The 12,650-nt window shown below is 37.0% G+C and overlaps 1 protein-coding gene across 1 annotated transcript; it reads left to right on the top strand.

The window, feature by feature from the left end:
* The first annotated feature begins 1,939 nt into the window (after positions 1-1,939).
* LOC136817534 (transmembrane prolyl 4-hydroxylase-like) lies at positions 1,940-12,457 on the top strand. Its single transcript, XM_067073859.1, has 10 exons — positions 1,940-2,382; positions 3,745-3,823; positions 6,275-6,450; positions 7,290-7,348; positions 7,592-7,620; positions 8,484-8,688; positions 9,436-9,603; positions 10,092-10,182; positions 10,793-11,830; positions 12,362-12,457. The coding sequence occupies exons 1-9, from the start codon at positions 1,984-1,986 to the stop codon at positions 11,633-11,635; spliced, it is 2,049 nt and encodes a 682-aa protein (XP_066929960.1). The 5' UTR covers positions 1,940-1,983; the 3' UTR covers positions 11,636-11,830; positions 12,362-12,457.
* The last annotated feature ends 193 nt before the right edge of the window (positions 12,458-12,650 follow it).

Consider the following 12,650-nt stretch of genomic DNA (forward strand, 5'->3'; position numbering starts at 1 on the left):
CGCTTTAACTTAGGTTGGAAGGGTAGAGTTTTAACTCTGAGTTTCAACATTAGACTAAGGAGAAACTACTTAAGATCTGAGGATCCAAAAGTTCAAGAATAGTCCAAATAGGCTCACAATATAGACTGGAAGTCTATAAAACCCTCCCAAATTGAAATATTCGATTACATTAAACAGATTTAACAAATCTGAGGCTCATATTTCAGTCTTATGTTCTTATAAAAACATTTTGTTTGTTTGTTTTGTTTTGTTTTGTTTTCAAACAACCATACATGTGTTTCGAATTTACAAAATAACTTCTTTGGAACATTAGAACATTTCTCGAATGAACCTTCAACCAAATGTTTGCAAATAAACACCAAACTCTCTTTCAGAATAATACAACCTCGTTTCCAAACCTCTTGATTATCATGCAAAAGTTGTAATAGATGTGGATTGGGTACGAGTTTGTTTTTTCTGTATTTTTGAAATCATGCAGATTTGGTTGTTCACAAGGAAAAGTTTTACTTTGGTGGCGCTGTTTGAAAATAAAGAATGGATGAGAGAATAATATTTTAAGGGAAATCTTTTTTAGCTTAAAGTGAAAAAAATATTGTGTTTTTTTTGGGTTGACTTTTTGCTGTGTTTGTGAGCTAAAATGAGGAATGTACATGCGAAAGCCTTTATGTTTTCTTTTGTATTTCAGTTTTAAGCCTCTACAAAAGTTCTTAAAATGTTCTTATCTTCACCATTTTGGGAGTATACTTGAGTATTTTCCTAAGAAATTGGGTGTTTTTGAGACCACAAAGCCTTAAATTGTTCTTAACTTGTTCTTAGCATTTTGGCCATCAAATCCTTATGTTCTTATATAGTTTGTTCTTATAAAAAGTAATGTGCAGAGCCAAATCGCAGCTCGTTTTTTTGTAACGTTGAAATTTCATGTGTATGATAATGGTCAGGAGAAACTTTTTAAAATTACTCTCGGGTACCTAATAGCCGTGGGTTTGAAATAAGCAGGGGGGTTGGAAAAAATCTCAAAATTTAATAAGCGGGGGGGGGGGGGTTGGAATAAAGAATAAAAATGTCCTGGGTGGAAAATGTTCGAAAAGGAGGCTGATACAGCAGAATTAGGGCAAAAGAGGTCACTTTCAAAGAAAAATTTCCCAAAAATCAATAAGCGGGGGGGGGGGGGTTGGAATAAGAATGTCCTGGGTGGAAAATTTTCGAAAAATTAATTAGCGGGCCCCCCGGCTATTAGGTACCAGAGAGTACGTCGGTAAATGATATGATATCAGGAATAAGGTCAGAACGAAGCTTCATTTTGGACGTTGAAATATCAAAGTCAATATTTTATGTAGGATATAAAAGTAATCTAAGGATTTTCACATTGTTTTTAGCCAACATGATTGATAATGCATGAAAACGCACGTAGAGTAGGACTGGGAGCATTTTTTCTGCTTAAAGCACTTTTTGCATGCAATTTCTTTTTAGGAATGGTCCAATAGACCTTATCGGAGTTTTTTATTTTTCTAAAAAAGCGATGAATTGTGGGATTGTTTCGAGTGTGTTACAATAGAATTCCCTCGAGGAATTCCTAAGAGATTTCTATTGTAATACACTCGAAACAATCCCACAATGCATCGCTTTTTTAGAAAAATCAAAAATGTTTTTGTTTTTGGAAAAAATTGACAAGAATTTACAATTTTTTCTTCTTTTCAAGGATGGATTTTCTAAAATCGAGAGTCAAATATACCAAATACTGTCCAAATTTTACCGATTCTAAGTGCTCTTTATTTTGCATGATATTGTCGATTATGAGTAATCTGAAAAAGTAAGAACGCATTTAAGAACATTTTAGGCTGAAAATTGCAAAAAAATAAGCACATCCAGACTCAAATTGTAGGTGTTTTATAAAAAAAAACGTGTATACATAATCTTTTTTTCGACAACTTTCTAGAAAATTATAGAATGGGTTAATTAACGCAACACGGAACTCCTTCAAAAATGTTTCATGTATTATCAAGGACAATCTGCCTACTCTCAACCCTGTTTTCAATTTATGCTGAGGTCATTACTTTTGAGAAATCAGGTGTCCCAAATCTCGCAAAGGATGATGGGAATGCAGAAACACATCTACCACTCAGTTCGTTGTTTTCGCAATCGGATCGCTATGCGTGCTTAATCGAAGGAAAGAAAGAAAAATGCTCCAAAGATGATGTCAGCTACATGAAAGATAAATTTGGTGAGGATGTAACACCACTACAGTATGGTGTTACTAAAGCACCAAATTCAAACAAAATGGTAGAGGAAACTGTTAGTGAGATGAATAAAGACGGGAAGGTTTATTTTGGACCGCGATACCAACCGGTTCATTTGTACTTACCGAGAAAAGCTATGTATCAGGTAATCTAACCTCTTTCAATCCAAGCAAGACAAACCTTTTGAAAGGGCATGGAATCGAGACTAATTACCTGGAGTTAGAGTACAGCATGATATACCTTATCGGGGAAAAAATGTCGGGGGAAAGTGACGAAAAATCTTGATAGGGTGACGAAATTTTTCCCCGACGAAATATTTCCCCGACATTTTATCACCCGACCAAAACTTTTACCCGATTTTTTTATCCCCGACCAAAACATTTACCCAAAATTTTATACTGCAACCAAAATTTATATCTAATTTTTTTACACCTTTATTTACCGAAATTTGTGCTTTAAACGTCGAATTAAAAGATCCATTTTCGAGCTAGTGAAGGAAACCATTTCTTTTGGACAATTTAGTCGGGTGAAAGTGACGAATTCGAAATTTTGGTCGGGGAAAAGTGACGAATTTGTAATTTTGGTCAGGGAAAAGTGACGAAAATGCCTTTAGGTGACGAAATTTTTCCCCGACGAAAAAAAAAACCCGACTAAATAAAACTCCGGCATTTTTCCCCGATAAGGTAAGGTGATTATCAAGGCTAGATATTGTCTGTAGTGCGGCATCAAGCACTACCCTAACTTCGTCCCCGTGTATCCCAGGCTTTATTTACGTTACTGATTGATGCCAGAGAATATTATCTAGCCTTATCAGTAAGCATCAAAAAGCTAATACGCAAGGAACGAGGCATGCGCTACCCTAACGAAAGCAAAACAGGACCTAGACAATGCTATAAAATGCTTGAAAAAGGATAACAAATGAATGCTTTAAAGGGATTAATTTTTCGGAAGATTTCATTATGCGTTTCAGCGTTTTTTGCGCTTTTTTTGCCTTTTCGAGAAAACTCTAACTAACTTGCGTGAGATTGCTGACTCAAGAAATTAAATCCTCGCGAAATAAACCTTTTCATAAAATACGTCACGAACATCACTTGCCTCGTATTTAAGTAATTTCCATGGTGATCACATCCCTTGAGACATTAAAGGATTTTTTTATTAATAGAAAGTAGTTGTAATAAAATCTGCTGGGAGTTAATCACCATGGCAATAATTTCAAAACAAAGCAAGTGATGTTCGTGACGTAATTTACGAACAGGTCTATTATATCCACGAAAAATTTCAAAGGTCAGATTTGAATCTTATAATACCCTGAAAATTTGAATTGAGTGATAAAAATTGGACTTTTGAGGGCCATTTTCAATTTTTCAATTTTTAGCTGATTAACGAAACCAAATTCACGTGAAATATTTGAAAATTTCGCGATTTTTCTTTGGCTTGCGAGATCAAATACACTTTCAGCTTTAATATTTTTCTATCTGTCTATTTTCAAAAACTTTACACATTTTAGGTTGGCCACAAAGAGAAAGTCACAGTGAATCACAGGGAAATGAAAATCAAGGTGCTCAGTCAAATACCATATATATTCGGTGCGTTGAAATGAATATTTACACATGATTTTTTTGCAGACCATGCCATACTATTTTTAAAGTTAATATTTTAAGCCATAAAAACTTTTATAATTTTTTCTCCCCAATTAGATAACGTTTTAAGGTGTTTTGAGGGTGGAAAGTGAAAAATTTTCTTCGTCGCCCAACCTTTTCAAAATATTGCCCCCCCTTGCTCAAAATGGCTCACCAGGGCCCATGTTACATAACGTGAGGAAAGAGTTACCCTCTTTATGAGCATAAAATCTAATCAGCAATCTCACTACCTCTACTAAGGAGGGATGGCAAAGTGGTGAAGGCTTAAGCGTTTCAAACCAGGAGTTGATGGTTCAAGTCTCTGCTCTTTCTGATCTTCTGTTCAGTTCTTAAATAACCGAGTCAGCTGGTCGTGAACCCCAAAAAAACTGACTAAAAGTCTTAGATTACTGGGCTATCCACGTAAAACATCGATTCTATCTAAAAGGAACAAGTGATACTTTTATGGACCTACCTGGTTATGCATTTAACACATATATAATTGATATCTACGTGAGCATGACCGTTAAACAATCATTCAGAACGCATATAGTGACGATCTGTTAAAATTAGTCGTTTGTTTCTTATAAAAAAAACGTTTAGAAACCAAAATTTCGTGCCCTTGAAATATCCTTTCATATTCAAGACTTCGTGAACAAAAAAACATCTATCTCATCAAAAAATTGAGTAATTTGGCTAAGAACATTGATGTATCCTTATTAATAGTGATTCTTATAGATAAACATGTGTTTTTTGAGCCAACAAAATTTGTTTGCAAAAATCTGCTTGAACCATCTTTTACCTATGATGGTACCCTACTTTCATTCAAAAAATCAGAAAAAACTAATGATCCAATTTTTCACAAAGTACAAAAAACCCGTTTTTTAGCCGTTTTTTTGGCCCAAATTTGCCCAGTTTTTTTCGAAAATTGGGCTCCGTCACATTCGAGGGTTTATAGTTATGCATCTTTGTGCAAAAAATCATAAAGAATGAAAGAGATAAGCTAATACCTAAGTAATTGATAATGTGCTTATAAAAAAATCGAATTTGGCCAGTTTTTCTATAAAAACACGCCAAGCAACCAAAATTTCATGTTTAAACACACATATTTTTCAAAAATAAGCCCTCGTGAGCAAAAAAAACATCTATCTCATAAAAAATTTAGTAATTTGACTAAGAACATTGATGTATGCTTATTAATAGTGATTCTTATAGATAAACTTGGCCCAAATTTGTCCCAAAAATTTTTTTTTCGAAAATCGGGCTCCGTCACATTTTGGCCAACACCATTTTGCATCTTTATACCAAAAATCAAAAGATTCCTATGATTCAATCCTGAGAAACGTTGGTAACAGACGAACGGACGAACGGACGAACAAACATAGGTTAATTTATAGGACCTCCACCGGGGTAGGTGTAAAAATACTGGGGGCTAGCTTGCTAGGGGGGGTTAATAGAACTGGGGGCAGAGATGATAGGTTACATTATGTTGAAAATGCTGTGGGGAAGCAGTGGCGTTGTGGGAAAATTTTTTTGGAGGGGCCAAAGTCATTTTTTTTAAATGGCGCCCCCACCCCAATTTTCCAAAGTAGTGCCCTCACCCACCAGTTTCTAAACTTTTACTAATTCATTTGCCTAGGCATAATGAGGAAGGAAATATTTAATGGAGAAGAGTAGATATATCTTTGATGAATGGAAAAAGGGAAAAACAGGCCCACCATGGTAGGGGCCGACTAGAAAATTTTTAAAAATCGACTGCCAAGAAACACTAAATCACTAAATAAAAATGGACAAATTTGACACTTGCTAGAGTGAAAAGAAACTTAAAGAAACAATGTGTAATGCGAGCGAAGCGAGCGGAAAAATGGATGGTTTATGATTTCATTATTGTTGTCAGCAAATTAGTCTTGGGGCGCAGTTAGATTTTCATTTAATAATGCTATATTGTACACAAAAAAAACTTGTAAAATACCTAGATTGCAAAGAAGTTACCAATTAACTTTATTGCGAGCGAAGCGAGCGAAAAATAAGTGCAAGTTTTTAAAATTATCTCGGTAAAATTGGTCCTGGGCGCAATTTAAGGCGCATAAAGTATGATTTTTAAGATTGGGGCGTTTAAAAAATCTCTTTTGGCGCCCCTTGCTCTTCGGCGCCCCTTCAAAAAAGCTCCGCTGGGGGGGGGGCCATGGCCCCCGCCCCCCCCCCCCCCCTGCCACAACGCCACTGTGGGGAAAGTTTTAACCCTTTTGAAATTTTTTTTTGAGAATTTTCATGCAAAATTTCTTTGATATTTTGCTTTGTGAAGGTGGGGCTATCTTTCTAGAATTTAGCCGGGGACTACTTTCCTTAGCCCCCCTGACAAATGCTGGGGGCTGGACCCCTCTTCACACTATGAATTATTTTTCATTTATTTTTCAGAGGTGTCCAATTTTCTCAGCACCAACGAAACAGAGCTCATGATCGATCTCGCAAAAGAAAGGGGGGTTAAAGAACGTACTTCAAAAGTACCAAATGTCGTTCTGGTGGATGAGATGGAGCAGCGAACTTTTGATGTGTGGGACACAAACTTTGATGGAAAAGTTTCCGCAGATGAAGTAAGACTCGGTCCGGTTTTTCCAACGAAGAAATCACTTACCAAGTTACACCAAAAATAGGCTGAACGCATCCCCCCTCTGATATGTTTTGATATAAGGGAATTTTGATATAAAGGGAAAAAAATTCCCGTCCGAAAGTTAGCCCAATTTTGATGCGTGCAGCCTAAACTAAAAAGGGTTCATGAGTTTATCTCTAGTTTTCAGTTACAGAAGCCTTGTAGAGCATTCCCGTCTTGTTATCTATTTCTGCATAAAACGCCAAAACGAGGCTAAAGCTTTGGAGCAGTCTACAGGCCTCCAAAATGATCGGATTTGGTTGAAATTTGGCACACTTGTTCATTGGGTGAATATCTGGGGTTCTACAATTGGGCCTATGAATGATTTGAAGCCACTGAAGTTGAGCCCAGTGCGTTGCGCACGTTCGACTCTCAAAGCGGGTGGATCATTTGTAACAAAACTTGGCAATTAAATTGCAGCTTGTTTATGTTTCATTGTGATAAAATTTGTTTCAAGCGGCTCCAGACCTTTAGCATTGGCTGTCCATGTTTCATTGGTGAAGGATTTTTACCACTTTGCTAATATATAATACGTTTACGAAAAAAATTGAAGGCAGTGCTCAGAAATAGTTTGGGATCGAGCGATGTACAGTGTTGAGCTAGGTTTTGTGAATATGGACGGAAACCTTAGGATTAGATGGTCATTTGAACCAAAAACCCTCTTACTGGCAAGACGGAAATGATATATTTGTATCTCAACTGGACGGATATCCGTCTACAGACGGAAAAGTTGCAACACTGGATGTATCAATGTTGTCATGCACAATTTTCATTTTATTTCAGATTGGTGTATTGCAAAATTTGAATGGGTTATTACTGACCAAGGAGGATATCATCAATTTGTAAGTTTTTAGTCTTTAGTCTTCAATAATTTAATTTAATTTCAAATGATCGAAAAATGTTTACAATTTTATATTCATGCTACGATCAACTCCCTCTAATTATCTCGAATCATTCTGTTATTCGAATTACAGAGGTCCACTAAACTTAAAAGTCGTCTAAAACACTCCGTAATTCGAATAATTCTATAATTCGAAAAGCTGGAAATTCAAATAAAATTTTTGTTCCAATTTTTTTTTCTTCAGGATTTCTTTAATTGACAAGGATGAAGATGGTAAGATAAAGGCCGCTTTCCACTTTCGCGCAACATGAGCGAAAACTTTTTGACGTTTTTGTAAAGTCATTGGTCGGTTGAAAAATGAAGCAAAGATCAATCCATAATTTCACCAATGCATTCATTATAAACATACACAAAATATATTCAAAATTGTAGGCTTTTTGGAACCTCGTCCCCGTGTATCCCAGGCTTTGTTTACGTTACTGATTGATTATCATATTATCTAGCGCTATCAGTAAGCATAAAAAAGCTGTTAATACGCAGGGAACGAGGTTGGATAATACGATTACCTTATCCGGGAAAACTTCGCCGGGAAAAATTTTCGTCGGGGAAAAATATTCGCCACTTGGCAAAAATGTCGTCACTTTTCCCCGACGAAGTTTTCCCCGATAAGGTTTTGTTACGGGATTTAGTTTGTATATTACACTGCAATGCAATGGTTTCAAACCCAGGAACAAACATGAAATCTGACGTTTTGATTTTGAATTACGTAATCTTACGCTTTCAAAAACCAGCCAATGGCAGAATATTATCTAGCGCTATCAGTAAGCATAAAAAAGCTGATAATGCGCAGGGAATGAGGTTGGGCTTTATGTACAAGGTCTTCAAAGCCACACCTTGTTAAAGTGACTGAAAAAGACGATCTGACTTATCCACTGACCTTTATATGCTGCCATCTTTGATCGGAGTTTTGTGATAGTGATACCCTAATGGCAGCACTACTCGATGTGGGTCAATTTATAATTTAAACATTTTTTTCCTTTTAAACAATTTTTTTCACCCACATTAAGTAGTAATAAATTCCGAAACTTTGTCCAGGGAATATTAATTAATACGAAATTCAAACTCTTCTTTCTCAGGTTATCTCTCTTTCGAAGAACTTTCAAACGAAAAAGATGATGAAGGAGATTGGGGAGGAGGTATCAAACGAATCAAAAAAGCTCTGGAAAAAAGAGAACTCGATCGAAGTGAGCGCAAACGAAAGGGAGGTCACGAAGCTTGGGTGTGGCATGATGAAGACGAATTGTTAGCTTATGAAAATTTGTATGAAGATTTCCATCAAAGGTAAGTAAAGATGAGGTCACGTGACACTGATTAGCCAATAGACGATATCGGCTTTCCGAATTCTCCCCGAATGATTACCCATGATGCATTGTGCAAAAAAAATTCACGGACGATATTGATGACGATACCAATGCATCATGGGTAATCATTCGGGGAGAATTCGGAAAGTCGATATCGTCTATTAGAAAGGAAAGGTATGAGGATCAAGTTTTTAACCTAAAAGGCTAGGGAGGAATCTTTTTCAGTTTGTGTTAAAACCACTCAGGTCACACGTTTCCAATGGGAAATAAGCTCTAGTTTAGACGGCCGACTTTCTGCCCTGTCTATTCTGATTGTTAGAGTAGGCAGAAAGAGGGCACAAAGTTGGTTGTTAAAATCTTTGCTTGGAAAACATTGAAAGAAGACATTGCATTGACGTCAAAAGTGGGCTATGCATCACTTTAGACAGCCGACTTTATGCCAACTTTAATTCACAATTAGAATAGGCAGGGCAAAATGTGGGCCGTTTAAACTAGAGCTAAGTCACTTCATTTCCCATCCAAGAATTTCATCGCTAGCCTCATTTGGGGCTTTTAACTCGATGAGGCTTTGGGTCGATTCCAAAAAGTTACTAGTCTCTCTTGGTCGGAAAGTGAATCCAGGGTAAATCCTTGGGGTGATGAGGGTGAAAATCAAAGCAGGCTCCAAATGTGGCTTCAACAACTCCTCCATACAATTTTGTGAATACTTCCTTTGTTTTGTTTTCAGAATTTCAAAAGTTACAGACATCCCAGAAGAATTAGTAGAACGTTCAGAACCCATTCAAGTTCTACAGTTGGAAGAAAACGCTTTTGCTTCATGCAACCAAGACTCTGAACCTGTTGTTCAAAATAAGGCCTGTTGCACATATGGGAAAACTGATTGCAGAGCTTGCAGGTAAGACCCCTTTTTTACATTAGGGTTGATTTACCTCAGCACAATCTTTAGCAGTGTAAAAAGGGCCTTATCAGGCGAATATAAAAAGAAGTAAGGTAATCAGGACCACTACGCGCTAATGACGATTTACTTTTGGTCCAAAGTTTTGAAACATTTTGAAGATATTTGCGTCTAGCCAACCGGAAGTCGTTACTAAAGTGCAACCAGGCCTGATTACCCATGATTCATTTCGACTGTAAAATGGCCTTTGTTAACTTTCCGAAATCGATTTCCAAGAAACCAAATATTTTCTTGAAATTAGAGAAAGATTCAAATAAAGGTTGATGAAAGCCAACTGGCACACAACGTTGTTTCAACATCCATCTAATGTTCACAACGTCCATATAACGTTAGATGAACGTTGAAGCAACGTTGTGTGCCAGCTGGGTTGATGAAAGCCTTTCCCTCGACAAAAAAAGCACTTCTCAACCTTTAAATACTCTTTCCAGATATATGTCGATGTTTGTGTTTTTGTCTGATGATCACGATGGAGGTGAACTCGCTTTCCCAATCGCTGATAATGAAACGTTTCACTGGCAGGTAAGTTTCTGTACAAAACAATGTATTTTGTGTTTGGTAAAACGAGACAAAAATATTGGTTTTCCCAATGGGCAATAATGAATTTTCCTACAAAACCTTGTGTTTAGTGTATGGAAACACGAGATAAAGAATTCGAATATATAGATGTTGGGGGCAACGGAGTCCCTGAATACGTCATTACCGACACGCCAAAAAAATCCCCACGTCACGCCGGAAATATTCTCTCACAAATGACGCTTTTTTTGTGATTATTGATTACACCATCACGTTAAAAAGAAAGGCCTAATTTTAAACCGCAGACCTTTGGGGTGGGCGGGCTTTTGGGGCGCCTCCTGATACGGCAGATAGATATAGTGATCGTGAATAGCAAGGTGACGTAAAACTTACGAACCGTACTGCGCTAGAAAAAGAAACACGAGAGAACAGATTGAGTCGATATTTTACGTGGACAGCCCAGTAAACTAGTACTTTTTAGGATTGTTTTCACGGGATCCACAACCAGCATTTGAATATATTGGTTGAACATAGTTTGATTGATATACATCTGTAAAATCATACCCATCACAAATATGAGAACTGTATTATGGCCTGGTTTTTTCATTGCTTTTAGAATCTGAACAGCGATTTACTACGAAAATGTGAGTTAGCTCCAAACACAACCACATCTAAGTTGGTGATCAAACCAGAAACTGGGAAAGCCATATTTTGGTACAATCATGAGATTTCTCCATACACTGGTTGGATGGGCCAACTAGAAGCGAGGACAATCAGTGGTATAACCCCCGTCCAAGGACAAAATGCTTGGTCAGCAAAAATGTGGTTGAATATTATCGGGGATGGAGTTCACGAGTTGAAGCCGTGGAGAATGGCTTCTAATTGGTTGAAATCACCCAATAAAAAGGAAGGATTGATTGAAAGATTACGTAATGATTTCTATAGAGAAGGAGAGCCGTATTTACACGTGTTTCGTGAAAGTTACAAACAGAAACGACCTTCTCCACAGAGAGTTTTTGAAGACAATGACTTTTTGAAACCGTTAAATGGAGAGGAGGAAAATTCGATTGAAAAAAACTCGCCGGCGAGTGAAAATACACAAGAGATAGTTGTTAACTCGAATACAAAAGACATCAATATAGAAATCACCCAGCCTGATAAAGCTCAAGACACTAATAAAGTGTTGGAGCCGATTGGGCCTGAACTCGACAGTGAGAATACGCCCTCTCTAGGTTTCCACCCTAAAATGAAGAGGCGTGAGGTTCCATTAGGACCACCCAAACGCCCTATAGACCCTGAACCATTTGTAGGGCGGAAAGTTATAGAGAATGGACTTTTGAAAGCTTCACTCTTATTGGTGGAGGAGCTGGAGAGAGAAGAGCTTGAAATTCTGGCGAGAAATTTACATGAAAAGTTACAGTTGAATTGCATACCACTGATCGTTAACCCGATTCGGTAGAAAAGGTGATTACCGGTTATCCCGATTAAAAAATTATGAGCCCGGTGATTGATAGAAGAAAATCAGATTTTCCGATTCGAGATCAGAATTTACGAGACTGAATAATCATTTGACATGAATTGGCGTCTATGAGGAAAGTTTTAGACACAAAAATATAAAAGTAACGAAATTTCTACCAGAAACTTTTTAAAAGAAGTCTTGATCCCTTTTGGAAAAATCAAAAAATTTAGAGTTGATATAGTTTTTTAGGATGGGTACTTGCCTTACAAAAAATAATACTTACAAAGGCTTGGGGACAGTTTTTTTTCGCGTTGGTGAAATGCAACATGCTCCATCCCACCAACCTGAAACGCTTTCTCGTGTCCCCACCTCATTTTCTTTCTACCAATAAAAGTGAAATCTCACTTTTGTCCCAGGGACAAAATCAGCGTGTCTTTTTGGTATTTCCCTCACTTTTTGTGCCATGAAACAAAAAAAGAAACCATGGGACACATAAACTTTTTTTGTGTTAGTGGGATGGAGCATGCTGCATTGCACCAACGCGAAAGAAACTTCTCGTGTCCCCAAGCCTTAACTAATTGAATTTTCGGAAGAACCTTGGAAAGGATTCAATTTATGATGAACATCAGAAAAACTCGAGAAAGCTTGAATACTTTATTGATATATACAAAACTAAACATTTTAGGGCTTTCAAAATACCCTACATCATTGGCAAATGGTTTACAGCTCATTTTAATAAATTAATTTTATAATTCCCAAATGCTATTTTTACTATCAACATACATTGTAGAGTTGTATTGCAATAGCGCTCCGCAACGCATACGTCATAATTGTTACTTTCACTTTTTTTTACATTTGTACGAGTTGCAATCCCACAATTCAATGCGGCTCAATTAAAGATACATGCAAGTTGTTATATATCTTTTGTCAAACGATGCAATTAACGTGCAAAAGAGATTAACGCAAAGATTGACGGGATTGGAACTCGTACAAACACATCAAGAGTAATGATTAT

Source organism: Clytia hemisphaerica, unplaced genomic scaffold, assembly GCF_902728285.1.
Source record: "Clytia hemisphaerica strain Z4C2 unplaced genomic scaffold, Clytia hemisphaerica genome assembly, whole genome shotgun sequence".
Taxonomy (NCBI): Eukaryota; Metazoa; Cnidaria; class Hydrozoa; order Leptothecata; family Clytiidae; genus Clytia; species Clytia hemisphaerica.

Coding starts and splice junctions, on each gene's coding strand:
- LOC136817534 (XM_067073859.1), top strand. CDS start 1,984: ATGTTTCATGTATTATCAAGGACAATCTGCCTACTCTCAACCCTGTTT. Junction 6,451..7,289: donor GAAAAGTTTCCGCAGATGAA/GTAAGACTCGGT, acceptor ATTTTATTTCAG/ATTGGTGTATTGCAAAATTT. Junction 8,689..9,435: donor TATGAAGATTTCCATCAAAG/GTAAGTAAAGAT, acceptor TTTTGTTTTCAG/AATTTCAAAAGTTACAGACA.